Below are 23,637 nucleotides of genomic sequence, written 5' to 3' on the forward strand. Positions count from 1 at the left end.
ATACAGGCACGTAGCAACAGGGGGGGGGGGGGCAGTTTTGTACGCAACGTTAATTTTACTTTTGAAAAATGTTCATTGAAGTACAGCCCCCCCCCCCCCCCCAAGTTGATACTACCATATAGTAAAGAAATATAAGGGGAATGCAGTATTGTATGCAAAAAAATATAATGAATTTTCATTTCCATTCAATAAATACATGGTTGTAATTACTTTTCTGTAGGATTTTAAATATAATATACCAAATTTTAATTGCAACTTTTGGGTATTGCGCCGCCTTCCTATACCAGACAATGAAATTTGTCTTTTTAAATGGAAAAATTTCTGCAGTTACTCCATATTTGTCCATAAATTTATTAGATATTATTGGTTCAATCTATGTACGAAGTTTATTAATGTATGGCATAGGGTTCCTACAAAAGGGATGTTCCTTAATAGCTCATTTTTAAAATGTTAATAGATGCATGAATATTTTATATAGGTGAAATTAGCGAGGGGTGGCTCTTGGGTGATTCAGCATATCCATTAAGACCATGGATGATGACCCCATATTTACAGCCTTCTACTCCCTCAGAGCATCGTTATAATGCTCGTCGTATGAAAGCTAGAAACTCTGTTGAAAGATGTTTTGGTGTGTGGAAGGGCCGTTTTCGCTGTCTTGATAAAACTGGAGGTCCTCTGTTATTTAATCCTTCGAAAGCATGCAAGGTATAAACAAATAACTTTATGAAAATATCAAATGAATATCTTTAAATCCAAAAATATCTTTTGATATACTCTATCAAATTTTCCCTCCAATTTCAGGTGATAGTGGCGACAGCGGTTTTGCACAATATGTGCATTAATCACAGGATACAGTTGCCTGAGTGTGAAGTACTTCCGCCACAGGATAATGATGACCTATGCTATAATGGCACAGTGCATGATGGACGAAGAACACGGGAAAACCTTGCGTTAGGATTTATTTAATCTCATGACATGAAATCAGTAAACCCAGCAGGTACAATATAATATTTCAGCACTTTCTGCGAGTCACACACCATAAACCCCCTAGAATGTCTCTCTACCTCCAAGTCATATCTTCTCTGCTCTAGATTTAATCTTCTTTCCTCCAATTCCAGCCTCTTTTTCTCTACCTGTAATTTAAAGATATAAGTAAAGAAAATTTGACAATAATAAGTTGTATATTGTACTTACTTTTATAATTGTACTTTTGGAAATCAATCTTTATAGAAATTTAAAAAAAGATAGAGTACGGATATTTTCATAAACTTTACCTCTAATCTCTCCCGTTCTATTTCTACTAGGTCATGAGCCTCCTCATTTCCGGAAGATCTTTTCCGTTTCCTTGTGGTCTTTGATGTGGCGTCTGTAACACTTTCTTGTTGGTCGCTGAATGGAAACAATGCAAATTAAAGACACTTATGATTTTTGCTTGGGAATAAAAGTATATTTTGTCTTCGTGGAAATGACTGAGCTTTATGTTATGAATATAATAATCCATTGATTATTACCTATCAGTAATGAAAGTTTCCTGTAGATTGGTATTGGACGAAGATGGGCCTGCAGTGTCTATTCCTCCAGGAATCCCCTCTGTTGCTGTCTGTCCCATCGTCTCCAATACCCTTAACTCTGTGGCACTTAGTTCCACTGCCGACGATGACCCTCCTCCAGTTTTTGTAGCCTCCTTCCTCGCATGTGAAAGCTTTTTCTTGGAGTCGCTGGAAACATTTCTCCATTTCTTTTTGACATCATCGGCCGTTCTCGTCACCCCACTTACCGAGCTTACCTTCATTTTTAAAGAAATACATGTAATATAAAAAAAATGACTTCCTATATTATTATAAAAGAATATGTATATGAACTTACGGTGTAAATCTTAAAATATTCAAAAATATGTATATCTATATGTATAAAACTTATCACATGTATTTTGCTATAAAATGTGTGGAAATCTAAGGCATTCAAAACACCGTATTATGCATATAACTGAATTTTCACTAATCAGTACGAGAGAGAGAGAGAGAGCCACGTACAGTACAGGCCACGAGTTTTCCGCAAAAAACACGGGGCCCCGTGGACCGAAAGTCCACGCTTTAGCGTGGAGCTCGAACCTTGTCGGCGTCTTTGAAGTCAGCGTGTCTGTGCACCGTGTAACACGGTGTGTCACAGTTCTGATGATAAATATTTTAAACATTCTCATTGCCCTTATTTAATAAAATTAAATCAGCTTTCTTTCGAAATATTTGTTGTACTTTTTCCATAAATTAATACATTTATTGGTAATTTATCGCATACAGATAATTAAACTAATAAGATTCCTGAAAACTTAATAACAACGTACTCCGAGAAATAGAAAAGTTCAAAACCGTCTTTCTCAGATCTAGTAAAACCCATACTGAAAGACTTATCGAACTTAATGCACGCACTATCTTAAACGAAATGCCACACGGCAAGCAGTTTCGAATTACAGCAAACGGCAGAATTGTTAAAAAGCAACCGCAAGTTGAACAGACCAATGATGTTCTCTCCGATCACGAGGATGAGTAGGACAGAACCCGACCCACAGGTAGTCTAAACATAGGACATTTAAATGTTTGTGGATGGACAAGATCAAATGAACAATTAAGAACTGAAATAATAAAGTATATTAATTGTGATATTGTTGGGTTGAACGAAACACACTTAGTTAATGAAGATGGTATAGACTTAACAGAGCATGGGTTTAAATGGATTGGGTTTAATCGCACTCACACTCATATTAAAGCACCGAAAGGTTCAGGGGGCGTGGGAGTCGTGGTAAAAGACTGGCTTTTTAACTCTTATTGTATTGACATTGTCGACAAATCTTATGAAGGAATCTTAGGAGTGCGCTTTGTAAATAAATATAATGACTTTACACTTATTCTCTTCACTGTGTACCTACCTCCTGAAAATTCACCGTGGGGACGTGATGCTTCCTCATTCTACTCACATTTACTAACGCAAATTTATTTACATTATAAATCGGATGCCATAGTTGTATGTGGTGACCTGAATGCCAGAATTGGAAACACCCAAGACTGTAACGACTTTCTCGATAACATACCACTACGTAACTCCGTAGATGCTACCCATAACCGACACGGAAGTTCGTTTTTAGAGTTTCTAAATGACAGTCGATTTTGTACCTTAAACGGACGTTTCGGAGAACAGTCAAATCAGTATACATACCATTCTACGCGTGGTCAATCAGTAGTTGACTATATATGTGTTCCTCACGATGTCTTTCCTCAGTGCAAAGATTTTTGTATTGTGAATTGTAATAGTGTAATTGAAGAACTCAGCGCAATGAACCTTTTAGGAGAAAAATGCAAGGTGCCCGATCATAGTGTGCTCAAGTTTAAATTAGTCTTTGAATACACCGTACATGCGGATGCTGATGAAAATAAAAGCAACCCGAAAAAGCGATTTAACCTTAGACGAATTCCCAGCGATTTCATGAATTCTAATTCAGCCATACATGCAATAAACTTACTTATTAGAAAAATAGAGTTGTGTCGTGAAACTCAAAGAGAAATAAACGAAATCTATGAAAATTTCTTTGTAATGGTTATTAGTGAAATGACTGAATCAATACCTAACTATGATTGGTCAAGAAAATCAAAGAAAAAATTGCGTATTCACAAGCCATACTGGAACAACGAGCTAACAGAACTGTGGAAAACTATGAGAAACCATGAAAAAAAGTTTTTGAAATGCAATGTAAAAGATCGACATAAAAAGCGTGAATTACGGGAAAATTTTAAACATGCTCAAAACATCTTAGACAAACGTATTCGTTACTATGAAAGAAATCATAACAGAACCTTAGCTCTAAATATTGAGTCTGTGTGTTCAGATGATCCTCGGAAATTCTGGGAGCATATCAAACGGCTGGGTCCTAATCGCAAAAAACAATTCCCTACAGAATGTTATGACGACCAAGGGGAAATAAGTTCAGATGAAAAATTACTTAAACAAACGTGGTATAAAGAATTCAAAAACTTATATAATCCTGACTCCGATCCAGACTTTGATGCAGCATTTAAGAACGAGGCTATCAACCAAAAGTTACACTTAGAACGTATGATGCTTGATCCTTTGTATATACCAAATACTTTTTTAAACTCACAAATAAACGAAGAGAAAATTCGAAAAGTGGTCTATAAAACAAAAAACGGCAAGTCAGTAGGAGTAGATGAACTGCCATATGAAGTTTTGAAAAATGAAAACGTCGTCAAAACATTGCACAAAATGTTTCAGTTATGCTTTGATTCTGGAATTGTTCCACAAACCTGGAGTAAAGCAATTATATACCCTATTATCAAAGACAACAAGTCAGATCCTAGAATCCCTTTGAATTACCGTGGAATCAGTCTTTTATCTGTAGTAGCCAAAATATTCAGTTCCGTACTTAACAACAGACTCCTATTTTATTTGGAGGAAAGTGATATCTTGGTGGATGAACAAAATGGGTTCCGAAAAGATAGATCCTGTATTGACCATATATTTACTCTCAACAGTATAATTGAAAATAATGAAGCAACATTTGTTACATTCATAGACTTGCAAAAAGCGTTTGACATGGTAGACAGAGAATTACTTCAATTAAATCTTTTGAAACATGGAATCGATGGAAACTTCTATCATGCTTTAAAATCCCTCTATTCCAACACAGAATCCTGTATCCGGATAGGAGACCGCTACACAGAGTGGTTTGAGTGCTCTTCAGGAGTTCGGCAGGGAGATAACTTGTCACCCACTTTATTTGCGCTTTTCATCAATGATCTCGCTACAGCCATTAAAGCATTAAATAAAGGAGTACAGATTGACGAAAATCTTAACTTAAGTATTCTATTGTATGCGGACGATATCGCAATTATTTCTCCGAATGAAAAGAACATGCAGGACATTCTCAATGTTGTGGACTCGTGGTGTAAAAAAAAAAATGGCGTCTTCGAATCAATCCAAACAAATCCAAAATAGTTCACTTTCGGAAAAAACGCAAAAAAAAGACGTACTCATACATTTTATCTAGGAGGAGAAAATTTAACTTATGAACCTTTCTACAAGTATTTAGGAGTAATCTTTGATGAGAATTGTGATTTTAAGAGAAATGCGGAAAATTTAGGAAAATCTGGAGGACGAGCTCTCGGATCTATGATATCTAAAATTCACTCCCTCAAAATGGTCGGATTCGAAACGTTTGAAAAGTTATATCTCAACTGTGTTGCTCCCATTCTGGACTACTGCAGCGGAGTTTGGGGAACCACAAATTATTATTGTACAGAGATGGTGCAGTCCCGCGCCCTACGGTATTTTCTTGGAGTACACCGATTCACACCATTGATTGCAATCCAAGGCGAATGTGGCTGGATGCCATGCTACTTTCGACAGCAGATTAACGTCTTGCGATTATGGAATCGTCTGATGATATTAGAAAACGACCGTCTGACAAAGAAAATTTTTCTATGGGATAGGGAACAAAATAACAAAACGAACTGGACTTCAAAAACTAAATTACTTCTTGATTCTCTTAATATGCCAGATATCTACACAAATTTATCAATTTGCAGCTTAGAACTTGCAGAAAGACTCCTCTGTCAACAGATTGAAACAAAATGGACTGAAGATTTGCAAAAAAATTCCCAAACTAAGAACTTACCGTCTCTTTAAAAATCAATACAAATTGGAGGATTACGTTTCTATGGATTTGACAAAACCGATAAGATCAGCCATGGCAATGTTTCGTTGCGGTGTATTACCACTCCGAATTGAAACCGGACGTTATAAATCTGAGCCACCCCAAGATAGAATTTGCCAGTTTTGTAACAATAATGAAATCGAAAATGAAAAACATTTTTTATTACACTGCAAATTATATGAAATTAAAAGGATAGACTTCTTTCGTAAAATAGGATTTAAAAATTTATCAGATTTGTCTTTAGATTACACATTCTTTTCAGATATTTTATGTAAATTTCCCAGACAATCTGCAAATTTTATATTTGATGCTTTTAAAACTCGCCAGAACTTCATAAAAAGAACATTCTAATATCATTTATCTTCATTCTGTGCCTTTGTATATAAGAATTGTCAAAATATTAACAGTGACATATAGGTCCTTTGGGCCGGGTGCAAGAAACTAAACTTATTGTTGTAAAATATATTGTATTACTGTAACAATACACATGTCACTATAATAAATAATTTACTTACTTACTTACTTACTTACGTACTCGTGTCCAGCAAAAAAAATATACAATCACGTTTCAAGTTAAATCCTAATTATATTAGTCATAAAAATTATATTACACTAAGAGGAAACACACTTTCATAAATGAATTACTTAATTGTCTCTACTTTCGATATTGATTTTAACTGTGTTCAATTAAATCGTTGATACAAGTATTCGTATTACATATCAGATGCGTGATTATACTAAGTGAATTAATTATTTTGTAAGAATTTAAATGTGCATGTACTGTGTCTAGATTATTTTTAAAAAAAAATACGTATCAGACTAGCACATTAATTCTGCTCTTTGATACCGATACCGAATCATTGGACAGGTTCAGATGAGGAATATTGCATTTAGACTAACACTAAAAATCTGTAATTATGTAAAATATGGAGATAAATATTGAATGCGGTAAACTCGAACATCTACTGAACAGGCAGAGATGATAATCTGAATAATTTCATTAATTAAATTAGTGATAAACTTTATTAGTAAACACGCTGAATACAAAAATGACAGACGAATTTTTGGCAAATGAAATGTGCTAACTTCAGTACGAATATTACTTCATTCTGAAATATATCGTGTGAAAAGAAGAAAAAACGGGTTGAGAAGACATAGATATTTAGCGATTTTTAAAAATGCCCAACCACCCTTTCTAGAAAGCGACACGAATCAGCTGGTTAAAACTTTATCAGAAGTCTGCAAATTTATGTTATTTTTTTTTTTAATCTTAATCTAGGGATACATTCTTATTTGTGTCTGAAAAAGGATAAATAAGTCAACAAATAATTGTAAGTTTATAATTGTTGTTGTAGTGAAACCTGAAAGGAGAATTTCGCATGATATCAGTTGAGTGTGTTACATGTTATACACTTGCTGTGGTCAGAGCTAAAGAATTTGAAAGGTGTGATAAACATACGGCGCCCCTGGCCCACCGGCAGAGACCCAATATATTTTTTGAACAGGTGTGAACTCGGAACTGACCATAAGATTGTTTCAAATCACAAGAGAAATTCTTTCCGCGTAAACAGACTTTCAAGGTCACCTAGCGTCATGGTATTTTGATTGGCAGGTGATGCACGAGAATTTTGTGCGTACAGCATATGCAAAGAACGAATTAATTGCATTAAATGGGTTGAATATGAACAAAAGTTGTGGCAATTAAGTAGAATTATAGAATGATTAATTGTGACCTCCTTAACTTAAATAAAAAGAAGAATAAAAAAAAAAATACAGACTATATGTTAAAAGGGGGTTGTATGAGTCTATCTCTCTCTCTGGTGTTGCTCTTTATACACTTTACAAGAAAAGAAAAACTTATTGAAAATAACTACTTACACTGAAAGGATTTTAAAAACACAACGTAGTGAATACTACTCTATGAAAATAATGTTTGCTGTTACTAGAAATACGCTTTGAAATTATTGCATTAATTTCGTGTTTCTGCTAACGATTTTCGCATCCACATTCAGAATAATTCAAGATGAACAAACTAAATGTATTTTAACAAGGAATATACATAATAATGCCTGGATCGTACACTAGTGCTGTACATGTTAAAACCATGAACATAGATACAGCTCGGGTTTCATTTTATACTGTACTATACAGTGTATGTGACACGAATGCAGCTCGAAGCCATTTCGTCTTCCTTTGTTACATGAACACATGAGTGTAAATTATTCATTTAAAATAAAATTCATAATTTTGATTTAATTTCATTTAATTTGTAACGTGGATAAATAATTTTACTAACATAAATTTCTAGACACACAGTTAATTCAAATGAAAATCATTCAATTTTTTTTTTACAGATATCTAATCTCAATATCATGCGTGCCATTCGAAGTCCAATATCTGGTAGAATAAAAACCGATTATTTTATATACATATTCGTAAACCAAAGTTGTCATCAAAATTTATTTTTAAATTTTTATGAAAAACAAACGATTTTGTCTGTAATACTATTTACACGGTGCAGCTTGGAGAGGAAATTTCTGGACACGGTGCGACATGGAGGACACTATCTGAGATTTTTTAGACACGGTGCGGCACGGTGTGCCTACCTGTATATTTCAAATCCACACACACCGTGCTACACCGTGTACACGGTGTAACACAGAGCGTTTCACACGGTGTTTTTTCCACCGAGCGTTGCGGAAAACTCGTGGCCTGTACTGTAGCATCGTTTTTGAAAAGGGGGGGGGGGGCGCCAGATAATTTTTATTTGACTTTCCTGAAAAAATTTACAAGCAAAAAAAGAAAGAAGGAAAATTGCCCCAAATCGAAAATCCTATTTCGTTGGGGGTGGGTGGGTAGAGGCCAACTTTTTTCAAAGCCAACTTCTTTCAGTACCGATTTTTTTGCATTCCATACTACATTTCCTGATACATGTATAAACTTCCTGTAGTATAAGGGGGGGGGGGGGGCAACCATGCAGACTTTCAATGAACATTTGCAATAATAAAAGTAATGTAGGGAAAAAGGGGGCTGGTCCCCTGTTGTTACATGCCTGAGAGAGAGAGAGAGAGAGAAATTTACCTTTGATGCCACACTTGCCCATGCCCTTTGTTTTGATGCGTTGGTGGAAGTGTTATTAAACGAAGAATTAAGAACTTCTTTATGATTCTGAAACTCTTCTATCAACGTTTCGATTTCCAAACTGGAAAAATTCGGTTTTCGAGCCATTACCTTCCGTAAACGAGAAGCAAATCCCAGGGAATAAGAACGTGGCGGAATTTTTAAAGACTATAAGTCCCTTAGGACAATTGTAACAATAGCTAGGCGTGATTAAAGAAGTAAAAAATATTCAGTCTGTGAGTAAATATCACACTTATATGTAATAACCAGCACTACATTATGAACTTTCACACTGTGTAATATTTTAATTCAATACATAAGTATGACTTAGCAAAAATCTTGCTTAGTTCGCTTTATGTTACGGTATAAGACATACTTAAGTAGTACTTATGTAGGTCCTAAAAATGTGCTTAACGCGCACATAAGACCGTACTTAAGTCAAAAACTTAGCATGCTTTATGTTACGACCCCCTGGCCAGGTCGTCCAACAACCTGTCGGAATAGAGGCTCGTTAAAAACAGAACATAGCAGAACCTTTCATTGTATTCAACTGAATCGGTACCAGTGATTCCTGTTCGAGCAGTACTACTGGAGCAACCAAAGTATGTCGTTACCTGGTAGGGGATTTTTTGAATGATGATAATCTATAAGACTATCAATCGTAAAATGAGAATTAGTCAATTATTGACTTTGTGGGATAAACGTTAAGCCATATAATTATTCTACAGGACTTGCTTAGTACCAGTGCAGTATTAATGAAATAAAGGCGATTTTGTGCCAAAGTGGAGAAGTTCAGGTACAAGTGCATCAAATTTGTACATGTAGCAACATATATAACCACAATCGTCTCGAACCAATTTCTAGAATCCGCATAAAGCCCCCCCCCCCCCCCCAGAATAGGAGAGGATGAAAATTTTTAGCCGTGGTTTTGTGCCGATGATAACCCATCAATCTGTCAAATATAGTTTATACTCTGTTATAAACTTCATTAAGAGTCTTGTGACTGTAAGATTTTAAGTTGTTTTACGTCTTTCACTCATATAGAGACGTCACAATGTGGTGAAGGGCTTTGAATTTAGACCTTTACGAGGCACTCAGGGCCACTGATCATGAGCAGTGAAGGATCTTTAACTCTCCAACGCCTGCCGTGACACGGGCTCTCGGTTTTAATACTTTCACTTCAAAGTGTTGAGCGCTTGACGAAGGAAATTTTTGACTCGAACTCACGACTTTCCCATCACGGAGCTTGCAAAATAGTCTTCAGAACTCTTTACCTAAACGACATGCATGTCCAGTCGACTCGAAACCAAGATTAAAGAGATTTCAATCTTTCTATGTGCACGGTGCTCAAAACAAGAATTTCTAAGGCCCCAAGCTGAATTCAGTCGTACATTTGTTTAATAAAACCGCCTTTAGTCGTTCAAAATAATCATTCACGTTATAGATAATTGTTTAACATTATTTACTTGCTTAGTTATCCAATTATGCCTGCAATTTGTATAGTTTAATAGTTCACACGTTTTGGAGTAAAGTTGCATACTAAGTTCAGCCCTGAATACGGTTGTGTGACCGTGACTCTTTTATACTCGCTATTCAAGTCGAGTTACCGTATATATCGGCGGAATGTTTTTCTAGCATCCACTGCTCTAGATCTGTCGCCTCTCTATGGGTATACCACACTTTCCGTACTTTGAGCATGTTGTACCGTTTAATGACAAGATATTTGAAACCCAAAATTTAGCAATTGGTAGTATATGGAACGCCATGGCTGCCTTATGATAGATAGTTTTAATACATGCTGTGGATTCATAATTATATGGTTTTATTGTATGCTGTGGTTATTTTATAATATGCTGTGGGTCTATTACCTGTATTATATGCCTGTAGTTAAGAATAGAACATATCACTCAAATTCTTATTTTGTATTGTAATCTTTTTATTCCTCAGAGAAGGCCTCGACCCATCACGCAGGTTTGGTATGACGTCAAACAAGAGGTGCGCTTTAAAAGCATCTATTTGCAGGTGCAGGATAAAAAGTTTTGTCTCAGGTACTTATTACAGATTAATTACGAGTCTGGGGTCTTGAATGACTATGTTCAGTATATCCGGTCGTAGGTTATTCCAATCTCTGATGGTTCTGGAGAAGGAACTACTTTTGTATTATTTGCCAGTGAAGCTTAGTCTAATGAAACATTTTTGATGTAGTCAGGAACTGGAATTCGAATTTTTGGATGTAATATTTATGAAACATGAGAAGACGTTATGTCTTTCGTCTTAACTCAAGAGTTGGTAAGTTCAATTTATCTGAAAGTGAGGTTATTGTCCCTGGATCTCTTGAATATTCCCCTGCAATGAATCTGGCTGATCTTCATTGAACCATTTCCGTAGATAGGGATCCCAAACACTGCTTGCATATTCCAGATGTGGCCTCGTTAGTGCCAAGTACATGTATGCTTGATACTTCATTTCTTAGGAGAATTTCCCTAAATGTTTCCCTTTCACTAACTTTATTGTTTAATGAGTAACAAATCTTTTGGTATGTAAGATTACTCCAATTAATTAATTTTTGTATTCAACACCTTCAGGCCACCAGAGCTATGTATTTCAGTATTCCGAATTTTTTCAGTCTGGCTCGAAGATCACGATCCAGGTACATTTAGTTGCCTCGGAAATGAGCGAGATGATGAACCTTCAAAACTATATACGGGTTCCCCCACCACCCAGAGCACTGCTCCCTTACTGTTGTATGACTGTGTCCTAATGATCAAAGGATGGCTAACACTGCTCCCCTGTGCAACACTTTGACTGGGAGATTCCTGGGTAATCGCCATACCCACCTGAAAAGGAGACCCTACACTGTCCCTTTTTATTGCTCCGCTCAGATTGACCCCATGTGAGAAAACTACACTAGTGCTGGTACATGTAACATGATTGTTGCTGGGAACACTAGTTACATGGGTGAAAGCACCTCACCCGGTATTCCCGAAGGGTCAACTCAAGGGGATTGTATGGTGCCCGCTCACTGCAGTACTACTATTTTCTTCCCTCAGTCTCGATTTCAGGGAGTGGCTACCAACCCCCTGAGGACTACGACTTCCCTATTATTTCCTTTACTTCTATTATTATAACTATACTAAGTTAGTTTATTTAATACCCAGGAGCAGAGGGGGAGATTTTTGAAGAATTAATGCATTTTCACTATATAATCAATAGATACCCCCATCCCTAACACAAGAACCCCTAACCCAGGGGCCATGAAATTCACAATTTTTAAAGAGGCACTCTTGGTCATCATAACTATGTACCTAGTTTATTTGATACCCAGGAGCAGAGGAGAAGATTTTCAAAGAATTATTGTATTTTTACTATATAATCAATAGAGACTCGCCCTACCACCGGAACCCCTGAACCAGGGGCCATGAAATTCATAATTTTGGAAGAGGCAGTCATGTTCAATAAAGGATATGGAGATAACGAACAGTATTCAATATCAAAGTCTATAAAAACAATACAAAATAGGAGCAGAGCAAACACGGACCTCCAAAGAGGTGGGATCAGGTGCCAATGTAGAGTGAGCATCCCCTGCCGACTGGTCACACCCGCCGTGTGCTCCTGGTCATGATCGGGATAACGAAAAAATCCATTCAGTGCATAAATTAATAATGGACTAACAATTAGTATGAAAAACGTCAGCCAGCATTTGACCTAATGATGAATTGTATTTGCTGAGAAGGTCATGGTATCAACCATAGAACCTACGGAATGATGACTTTAAACGAGACTGCTGATAGTCTTCTTTTATCAACTTGTTTGTCAATAATGTACCTCGTTTCAGAAATTGTTCATACGTAGAGCATGCTCTAGCGTATCGAATCAACTGAGATATGTAAACTCCGTACGCAGGTAATGAAGGTATATTGATGAAGGTGCATAACTATGTACTTGGTCAGTTAATACCCAGGAGGAGAGGAGACGATTTTCAAAAAAATAATGCACTTTTACTATATGAACTATACAGCCCCACCCTAAGATCAGAACTCCTGACCCAGGGGCCATGAATTTCAAAATTTTGGTAGAGGACTTAATGCTGATTAAAATCGTGCCAACAGTTTGACTGCATTACGTCCAGGAGTAAAGAAGAAGATTTTTAAAGATGCATTAATTTTATTGGTTTTGGCCCCCCTCCCAGGGGAGGGGGGTGGGGGGCAGGGGCCATGAAATTCACAATTTGTTCTTTGCCCCCCTTCACCCATAGATGCTGTATGTAAAGTTTGGTTGAAATTGGTTCAGTGGTTCCAGTGAAGAAGCTAAAAATGTTCAAAAGTTTCGACCGACGTATGACGGACGAAAACAGATAGCAATAGGTCACCTGAATTTACTCAGGTGACCAAAACATGCATTAATATTTAATATCTATTTCATTTACAATACCGTGTTACCATATGTGATCAATTAAAAAATATGTTTTTTTCCCGAACAAAAATAATGCTTTATTAAGTCGCTAAGTCTACTGTTTTACGCTTTGTTGACTGGTGTTTTCAATGATTTAAATTTGGCGCCTTGTCAAAATTGAAATATCTGCCCCTAGTGCATATGGTCATATAAGTAAGAAAAAGAATTGATTATCTTATTGAGTTTTCTGAAATATATATTTAAAATAAATGAATCAAATTTCGTTTAATATATTTATTTCTTTGTTTTATTTGAACATGCTCTTAAAGACTTCAAATATACACGGATTCACTTCCGGTTTAGTGGCATGGTGTCCAGGATGAGTTGCAAAGGTGGAAAAAAGCATACACGGTCCGTAGTCGTCAAGCAGATTGGATTTTTTTACTTAAATAAGTAGCACAAACGCTCCGGATACTGAATAGGTCTCGAAATTTTTCTGAATAAACTCAATCCTGTTTTGTTAAGATGGGTCCTCCCAAAACACGTTGCCATCCTGGTGGGTTTTTTTTAAAGTCAGGGACGTAGCAACCGGGGGGCTAGGGGGGCCTGCCCCCCCCCACTTTCCCCCCCCCCCCCCATTACCTTTACTATAGTAAATGTTCATTGAAAGGATGGTTGGCCCCCCCACTTTATACCATAGTATAGTGAAATCAGGGATAGTAGGGAAAAAATTGAAAGTGATAGTAAGTTAGTTCCGAAAAAGTTGGCCACTACACCCCCCCCCCCCCCCCCGAGTTTGGGCAACTTAATTTTTGTTTTTTTTTTTTTTGCTTGTCAACTTTTTCAGGTAAGTAAAAAAAAATTTCTCTGGTTGGCCCCCCCACTTTCAAAAACGATGCTACGTGCCTGTGAATGGATTTTGCTGAAAATTATGGATGTACATCAGTAGAGGAAGTTCAGTCTGCATACTGGAACGCAGCAGCTATCACACTGCATACAATGGTTGTATACTCTAAAAGTGACACAGGAACAAAGACACGGAGCTATGTTGCTGTCTCAGATGTTTTGAGTCATAATGCCACAACTGTGTATACAATTCTTCGCAAATTCATTCCTTCCCTGAAAAATGAAAATCCACATTTGAAAACGGTGCATTATTTGAGTGACTCACCCACCAGTATAGGAATAATATAGGAACAAAACTATTTTTCAATTCATTGCCGATCATGAAGAGGAGTTCGGAATCTCAGGACGCTGGAGCTACTTAGAAAGGGTCCGTGCGATGGATTGGGTGCAAGTGTCAATAGGGCAGCGGACAATGCAGTTAAGCAAGGAAAAACATCAATTCATTGTGCTGAAGAATTTTCGAAATGGGCTGAAATGGCTGTAGAATCAGGAAGTAAGGTAACCTTCATTTTCTTTACCCAGATAGACTATGACGAATCCGAAAAAATTCTCTCGGGGCGAGTCTCACCACTACTGTTTTTTTTTTATGGCCAAAAATGTTGTCCAAAATATTCCATATTTTTATTCTTCGTGTGTTAACAAAATTGTATTGTTAGAAAAATTTCTTTTCAAAATCGATCACTATTAATTATCTTCACATTTTCATTACGTATATATACAGACCTAGAGGAAATTCGAGCATTAATTCTGACATCAATTTCTATACAACATCGTGCGGATTGTAGCCATAGTACAAAATAAAACATCTTTTAAAAACTATGCTATGTCGTCTATTAGTGCTGAATATTTTTCTTATATCTCATTTCTTAAAAAAGAATTTATTTCGTCGGACTTCTAATTACGGCAAAAAAGAGCCGGTTTCTGTGGACGCGGTCTTTTTTCTATAGATAAACATAGACGATATTATAATAACATTTATAAGTAACAAACAGCAGTGAAGATAGAAATATTTTATAATGTCAATGTTTTAATAATCTACCTTCAATTATTTTTTTAAATAAAATTCAAACATATTGGAGTTTTCTAATCCGCGTGTATGCTATGCGGGTACATGAAAGCGTTTGACGCGTGACCAGGTAATTGTTTTCAAAACATGCAAACTCAGAATATCGGGAAGCACAGGTAGCTGACCTGTCCATCAAATCAGAAGCTATTGTTTTTTTAATGATTGACAGGCGGTAAATTATTGATCTTGAATCAGGTAGATTTTGTGGGCGTTAACATAAAATTGGGTGTTTAAGGGGACCTTTAAGGTGCATTATGTAATTGGAGGTGGCCTAAACAAGATATATACAAGAGAGGTGACCTGTTATTGCGATAAGAGTAGGGTGGACATTACACAAACACAATGTGAGGGGTACACTTACATCTACCTACCAGGATGAAAACCATGAAAATTTAGTTTCATGTACAGCCGACAATGACAAAGGAAAAATGATTTGGAAAACAAAGAAAAGCAGATGTTGGCAAGTTGGCAAAAGATTCTTGGATAGCAGCAACTTATATGAAAAAATGGTACCTTGGACAAGTACAGGGTATCGATAAGGAGGATGGTGAGGTATTTGTACGTTTCATGGTTGCTTGTGGCAAATATGGTAACAGTTTCAAATCAGGGGCGTAGCAACAGGGGGGGGGGGGCTGCCCCCCCCCCCCACTTTTTTTCCCAACCTTACTTATACTATAGGAAATGTTAATTGAAAGCCTGGTTGGACCCCCCACTTTTAGACTTTTATTGATGTACCGAAAATGTAGTATTAGAATTGATACTAAAAGTAGTTGACACTGAGAAAAAGTATACCCCCCCCCCCCCCCCGCAATAGGATTTTCGACTTTATTGAACTTTTCCTTTTTTTTTTTTTTTTTGCTCGTCAACATTTTCAGGGAAGTAAAAAAATTTTTCCTCTGGCTGGCCCCCCCACTTTCAAAAACGATGCTACGCCACTGAAAGTTGTAGTTGGGATAATATTTTTCCGGATTTTTTTTTTTAAAAAAAAACTTAAGACTCATGTGCATGTACAACATTGAAAATAGATAAAACCCTTTTCATGTTTTAAATGTCAGAAGTATGGTGTAAGTGGTACAAATATTTCAATACCAGAAGTTAAGTGTAGAGTGATTGTCGTTTTCTTCAAGGGCAACTTATTTGTACATTGAAATAACTCCTCACAAAAAGTCGAATAGTCGTAAGTCTTAATTTTTTCCGATCGTAAGACTTTCACAAATTTGCACTAAGCCGATATGTAATTAAAAAAAAATAAAATGCTTTTTCTAAAGTACAGTTTCTGGTATGCTAGAGTATTTTAAGTAAGGTATGTAAAAATGTTGGATTTCTTTCAACTTACCTAAAGAGAAAATAACATTTCTTAGTCATCATTTCGCAAGTTCTATGGTCGATTCAATGACCTTGTCATGCAAATACAATATATAATTTTATTAAAAGCCAAATGCTGGCTGACGTTTTCCATTAACTGCATGTGAGGCCATTATTTACATACTGAAATGTCGACGGATGTTTCCGTTAATTCCCAATTGCAACAGGGAGCACGGACAGGAGTGATCAGTTAGCTGGGGATGTTCACTCCTACATAGCATCTGTTATATTTTGAATGGAAAACTCTGCTCAGTTGGCGCGTTTACATGTATATTTATTTTTCCGGAACATGTGCACATAACATACAAGAGGCCCATGGGCGGGCCTTATAGGTCACCTGAGCATTATTCAACAACTTTCCAGTGATTGAATTTGATCCATGTTTTAAGCCAGATGCTATAGCATTTACAATTTGGTCATCATAACTATACACTTAGCAGTTCCTTAGTTTGGTTACTTAATACCCATAGGCAGGGTAGGGGAACAAAAAATGCATTTCAACAAATCAGTAATATTCAGCAATAATGAGTAGTGCCGCTACCACACATGAACCCTGGACTCTTAGGCCTAGATCCACACATTGTACAATTTTTGGAAAGGCATTCATGCTTTTCAAAAATATTTGATTAATACAAAGGAGCACATTTCAAACAATTCATTCATTTTCAGTATATAAGTACAGCCCCCACCCCCCTCTATGGTACAACTGACCGTGGGGCCTTGAAATTTACAATTCTTGAAGATTAGGGCCCTTGCTCATAACTATATAGGTAGTTCATCTGCTTAAAACCTAGGTGCAAAGAAGAAAATATTCAAAGATTTAATGTTTTTGTTCACTATACATGTATAATCAATATAGCCCCCCCTAACACCAGAACTCCTGACCCTGGGGCCATAATATTCATAATTTTGGTAGAGGCACTCTTGCTTATCATAACTATGTACTTAGTTAGTTTATATAAAATCTAGGAGCAGAGAAGAAGATTTTTAAAGAATTCATGTATTTTCACTATATAATCAATAGAGCCCTGCCCTAACACAAGAACCCCTGACCCTGGGGCCATAAAATTCACAATTTTGGTAGAGGCACTCTTGCTCATCATAACTATGTACTTAGTTAGTTTATTTAATACCTAGGAGCAGAGAAGAAGATTTTCAAAGAACTCATGTATTTTCTCTAAATGATCAATAGAGCCCCGCCCTAACACAAGAACCCCTGACCTTGGGGCCATGAAATTCACAATTTTGGTAGAGGCACTCTTGCTCATCATAACTATGTACTTAGTTAGTTTATTTAATACCCAGGAGCGAAGAAGAAGATTTTCAAAGAATTCATGTATTTTCTCTATATAATCAATAGAGCCCCGCCCTAACACCAGAACCCCTGACCTTTGGGCCATAAAATTCACAATTTTGGTAGAGGCACTCTTGCTCAACATAACTATGTACTTAATTAGTTTATTTAATACCCAGGAGCAGAGAAGATTTTCAAAGAAATAATGCATTTTCACTATATACCTTTTTAGCCCCACCCTAGCACAAGTACCCCTGACCCCAGGGCCATGAATTTCACAATTTTGGTAGAGGACTCAATGCTGATTACAATCATGCAAACAGTTTGACTGCTTGATGTCCAGGAGTAAAGAAGAAGATTTTTAAAGATTGCATTAATTTTAGTGGTTTTTGCCCCACCCCCCAGGCCCCAGGGGGGCAGGGACCATGAAATTCACAATTTTTGTTCCCCTTTACCCATAGATGCCTTGTGCCAAATTTGGTTGAAATTGGTTCAGTGGTTGCAGAGAAGAAGCTGAAAATGTTCAAACGTAAACACACGACGCACGACGAACGACGCACGACGACGGACGAAAACAGATGGCAATAGGTCACCTGAGTTTACTCAGGTGACCTAAAAATACAAAACCAATACGAACACGAGACACACAATTACGGGTAACACTAATTAACAATATTGAGTATTTTTGACCATAGACTGAGTTACACGATATTACATCTCTCCCTTTCTTAGATTTGAAACCTTATTCTTCAAACAGATATTTTCAATTTTAACATGGTTATAAATTTCTGACTAGAGTTTCTTTTTATATTCAAATAATACTTAATTAAATCGAATGACTAGATCTACGAGTGTTCAATAATACATATTAAACAAATACTGGTTGTTCTGTGATACATAATAAACATTTATAAATTGACATGTAGACAAAATAAACAAACAAATACTGAATACTTTAGGGGATTATTATGCCCCTCACTGATTATTCACATACACACGCGTCACATAATCTTGTAAGTATGCAGGCTGCTTCCTTTGTCTTGTGGGTCGCAGTGTTTGTGGGTCATCGTCTTGTGGGTCGCGGTGTTTGTGGGTCATCGTCTTCAACCTCTGGGTTTGTCGAATGATTTCTCTGCACTGGGGCATCTATAATCTCTTCTTCATCAGCCGCTTCTGTCGTCTGGGGTCGATGTCTTGTTTTCTTAAAGAATGATGTGTTTCGTGTTACGTTCCTCTCGGTCTGTTTAGTAGTTAACATGTTTCCTTTTTTTGCTAATCACGATGTGAGGATTAGGATCATACGCAGGTGTGGTCTTGTTTTCTTTGACTTCATTTCTTAATAGTATATGGTCGCCAATCCGAATATCACTCTGTCTTGTTTTCATTCTTACGTCCGCATCGGCTTTCATCATTGTTTTTGAGATTTCATCATTCTGACGCAGGAGTTCATCATTCCTGGTTTGTTTCCTTGGGATGGATGGAAGCTTTGTCTTTGTCTCTCTATTAAACAGTAGTTTGAAAGGGCTTATTCCTGTTGAGCTGTGTGGGGTTGTTCTGTACTGTCTCAGGAATTGGAACATTGACTGCTTCCAGTTTCTCCTCTCTATCTCGGCTGCTTTGATCTTCATTAATGGTTTGTTAAATGCTTCTGCTTGTGCATTTGCTCGAGGCCATCTTGGAGTAATTTTCCTATGAGTGAATCCGGTATTGTTAGCGTATTCTCTAAATTGATGTGAGTTGAACGGACTTCCGTTGTCTGTCTTGATGACTTTTGGAATTCCAAAGGTAGACAGTACCTTGTCCAATATGGGTATCACACTGTGGGCTGATACAGATTTTGTTATTTCTACCACAGGGTATCTTGAGTATTCATCAATAATGACGAAAAGGTAATCGCCAGATGGTAGTGGTCCGCAGAAATCAGCACTGAGAGCACTCCAGGGTTCTTGAGGTAATTCTGACATTTTAAGTGGTTCCATTTGTCTTGACTGGGTTATTGCTTGGCAAGCTAAACAGTCTTTGATCAAGTCGTCTACTCTATCATTTATTCCTGGAAACCAGACCTTGGATCTAAGGAATGCCTTGGTTTTCGCAAGACCTTGGTGTCCCTCGTGAGCAATTTTAATAGCTTGGTCTCTCAACGATTTCGGCATAATTAATCTTTTGTCTCGAAGTAAGACAGTGTCACAGTGTACAAGTTCATCTTGTATGCTCCTATATGCCTGAAGTTCCTCTATGTCTATTGGATGGTCATCCAAATTCTTCATTTCGTACCATCGTCCATTACGTGTATACTCTATAGCTTTCTGTATTGTTCGATCTCGTTCACTCGCATCTTTAGTGACATAGCATTCGGCACTGATTGTGTGGCTATTAAACATAGCACTTTCTTTTCGTGCGGCACTGTTTTTCCTGTGTGGCATGTAATCAGCAGGGTTATTGCATCCTGGTTCATATTTGATAGTAAGTTTGTATGGTTGGAGACGTAAACCCCATCTCTCTATTCTCAAGGGTGGTCTCGGCTTCTGCCATATCTTCTCCAGTGGCTTATGGTCTGTAATAATGTTTACATTGTTAGCGCCACGGATGTATATGTCAAAGTGTTCACAGGCCCATACTATAGCTAATGCTTCACGTTCAGTCTGGCTGTATCTTGATTCTGTATCAGTTAAGGCTCTCTAGGCCGTAACTACCATTGAGGCAAGTGAGGCAAATGCCTCACTAAAATTTTACATTTTTCTAAAAAAGTGAAAAAGTTTTACATTGTAATATGAAACATAAAATTATGTGTCTTCATAGTAAATAAATATTTCCAACTTTTGTTTCAATTTCTCCAAATCGTTCATCTCACTAGTTTTCCATTTAGAACGCATGTAAAATATAATTCAAAACGTTCATCTCACTAGTTTTCCATTTAGAACGCATGTAAAATATAATTCAAAACGTTTGTTTTGTAAATTGCTTGATTGTTTAACATCCCTTCTAAGATTTTCTCATTCATATTGAGACACTTACTGCCGGTGGAGGGCTGCTTGGTTTCCGGGTCACTCAAGATGATTAACTTTTTTGTGTCATCTCTTACTGTGGCATACAATGTTAGCGCCATCCAAAGGACGGTCTCCACATGTATATGTCGATGTAAGGTGTTCACAGGCTATAACCACTGTACAAAATAGCAAGATTAAATCTTCTAATACGTTCAGATCTGGACCATCAGGTACTACCCTTGCCCCATCTGGGACTAAAATACCCAGCACCTTTGCCTCACTAAATATTTGAGCCTAGTTACGGCCTTGCGGCTCTGCTCGCATATGCAATGGATTTCTGTTTCTGAGTCATGATAGCTCCTAGTCCGATAGGGCTAGCATCAACATGCACATTGATTTCACTTGATGGGTTGGAATAAGTCATTACAGTTTCACTCGACAGTTCTTCCTTCAACTTGTCAAAGGCGTTCTGCTGCTTGCAGTCCCATTTCCAGTCTGATGATTGACGAGTAAGACTGCGAAGCGGTTCAGTAATAGTAGCATAGTGTGGTATGAAACGAGATGAGTAGTTCGTCATCCCTAAGAAGCTGCGTAACTCTGCTACATTTGTCGGGGGTATTGATTCCTTCACTGCTTTCACCTTTCTAGGATCTGGAGATATTCCATCTTTGGAAAATACAATACCGAAGAATGTGATTTTGTCCTTGTTGAGTTCACACTTGTTACTGTTGACTGTAAGTCCACTTTTCTGAAGTGCCTGTAGTGTTGCTTCAAGTGCGCTGTCATGTTCCTGTTGGGTTTTTCAGTACACGATGATGTCGTCAGATATGTTCTTTGCGTTTCTAACGTTTTGTATAATACCTCTTATTGTTTCTTGAAAAATCTCTGAGGCTGACGAGATATCAAAATTCAGCCTTTTATATGTAAATAGTCCTTTAGAGTGCGTGCTAAATGTTGTGATATATCTACACTGTTCTTCAAGTTCCAACTGGTGGTATCCAGATTTAAGGTCAAGTTTGCTGAAGATTGCTGCGCCATTAAGTTCATGGATAAGTTCTTCAACTGTTGGTAGCACGTCTTTCTCTTACTATGGCATTGTCTTTCTCTTACTATGGCTTTGTTCGCTTCACGCATGTCGATGCAGAGTCGAATTTCGTTAGGATCTTTTTTAGGTGGTGTAACTATTGGCGAAACCCATGGCGTTGGGGTGTTTCCAACTTTCTCGATGATGTCTTGTTCCAGCAGGGCTTGAATTTCTTTCTCAACTTTGGGTCTCAGATGAAAAGGAGTCCTCCTGCTTCTCTGAGCAACAGGTTTAACATCCAAGTTAATGTGGAGCTTGACTGGCTTTCCATTATACCTTCCAATCTTATTTTTGAATACTTCTGGGTATCTCACTTCTAACTTTGGCTGTGTGGTCTGACTAACAACATGGACAAGTTCCAACTGAGGTGCTGTTGTATATCCAAGCAAAGCACTGTGACTTCCTTTAACAACATGAAACTGGAAAATTTCAAATTTGTTTCTCGTTTCCACCTCCAGCTCACAATTTCCCAGAACTTCAAGTTGGCTTCCTCCACCATATGGCACTAGTTTTGTTTTGTCCCTTTTTAACTTGGGGCAACCTAGGTACTTGTATGTCGTTTCATCCAACACGTTTACTGTCGCACCAGTATCAATCATTAGTTTGCAGTGTCTCTTATTGATCTTTAGTGATGTCATAGGAGTCTTGCGTACTGACCTTACTTGTTCTTGTATACTGTATGTGTATTCTTCATCTGAGCTTGGTTCATCTGTGCAGTGTTTATGTTCCTCGAAATCCTGGACCTCGTACACTCGCCTTTCTGGATTTGACTTCCTGAAGCGTTGACTGCGACATACTTTTGCAAAGTGGTTTAGCTTGTGACATGAATTACATTTTTTTCCTTTGGCAGGGCAAGGTTTCTGTTTGTGCGGAAATTCGCCACCACAGTTCCTGCACATGACTGGATGATTCTGTGTTTTCTGTTGTCTCTCAGATGTAGACCATTTCTTTTTGTAGCCAGTTTCACTTCTTGTTGACATCCTGTGTTCTGTTTTTGCTTTCACTTTATTTACGCTTTCCCTTTCCATTTCTGTTGCTTGAGAGTCAGCAATTTCGAGTGTTCTACCCAGAGTTAGTATGTCATCTAATGATTTATCTGGTTCTCTCAAAGCTCTACGACGGAGGCGATTCGAACGGCAATTTTGGATAACTTGGGATAAAATTTCCTTATCAACATTCTGGAATTCACAAGTTTTTGCGAGCTTTCTGAGTTCAGTTACAAATTCATCTAGAGACTGACCTTCGTTCTGTTTGTATGTCCTGAACTTGTAGATTTCCATCTGAGTGTTTTTCTTTGGTTCAAAATACTTCTTTAGGATACCCTTCGTAGCTTCGTAAGTAGGTTCTGAGTTTTTCTTTTCGGCCTCATAAATATCATATACCGTTTCTCCGGCATAGTGAAGGAGTAGGGCTCGTTTTCTCTCCCCGTTGTCTATTTTCATTCCTTCCGACAAAGAGATTTTCAAGTCGGGAAACCCATCTCGGACCAGCATTACTTTTGTCACTTGCGTAATCGAAGGAAGGGAAATTCGGAAGCTGAAATGACATGTCGATCACTTTGTCCTCGTCGTCAATGTTATATTTTGAAAGGAAAACTCTGCTCAGTTGGTGCGTTTACATGCATATTTATTTTTCCGGAACATGTGCACATAACATAAAATACAAAACCAATACGAACACGAGACACACAATTACGGGTAA

General features: G+C 37.4%; 3 protein-coding genes across 3 annotated transcripts; all 3 read right to left on the reverse strand.

Annotated features, from left to right (window-relative positions):
- Window positions 1-968: 968 nt before the first annotated feature.
- On the reverse strand, window positions 969-8,950 carry LOC134246696 (myb/SANT-like DNA-binding domain-containing protein 4). The gene is made up of 4 exons (XM_062729058.1): window positions 8,804-8,950; window positions 1,512-1,786; window positions 1,275-1,389; window positions 969-1,133 (listed from the first exon to the last, which is right to left on the reverse strand). Exons 1-4 carry the CDS (start codon window positions 8,948-8,950, stop codon window positions 969-971), a joined length of 702 nt encoding a protein of 233 aa, XP_062585042.1.
- Window positions 8,951-18,928: 9,978 nt separating this feature from the next.
- Window positions 18,929-20,971, reverse strand: LOC134246697 (uncharacterized protein K02A2.6-like). The gene is made up of 3 exons (XM_062729059.1): window positions 20,881-20,971; window positions 19,257-20,524; window positions 18,929-19,105 (listed from the first exon to the last, which is right to left on the reverse strand). The coding sequence occupies exons 1-3, from the start codon at window positions 20,969-20,971 to the stop codon at window positions 18,929-18,931; spliced, it is 1,536 nt and encodes a 511-aa protein (XP_062585043.1).
- A 179-nt stretch (window positions 20,972-21,150) lies between these two features.
- On the reverse strand, window positions 21,151-23,429 carry LOC134246698 (uncharacterized protein K02A2.6-like). The gene is made up of 2 exons (XM_062729060.1): window positions 21,822-23,429; window positions 21,151-21,642 (listed from the first exon to the last, which is right to left on the reverse strand). Exons 1-2 carry the CDS (start codon window positions 23,427-23,429, stop codon window positions 21,151-21,153), a joined length of 2,100 nt encoding a protein of 699 aa, XP_062585044.1.
- Window positions 23,430-23,637: the final 208 nt, after the last annotated feature.

Source organism: Saccostrea cucullata, unplaced genomic scaffold, assembly GCF_032062105.1.
Source record: "Saccostrea cucullata isolate Sc308-1 unplaced genomic scaffold, CSIRO_AGI_Scuc_v1 ctg8605, whole genome shotgun sequence".
Lineage (NCBI taxonomy): Eukaryota > Metazoa > Mollusca > Bivalvia > Ostreida > Ostreidae > Saccostrea > Saccostrea cuccullata.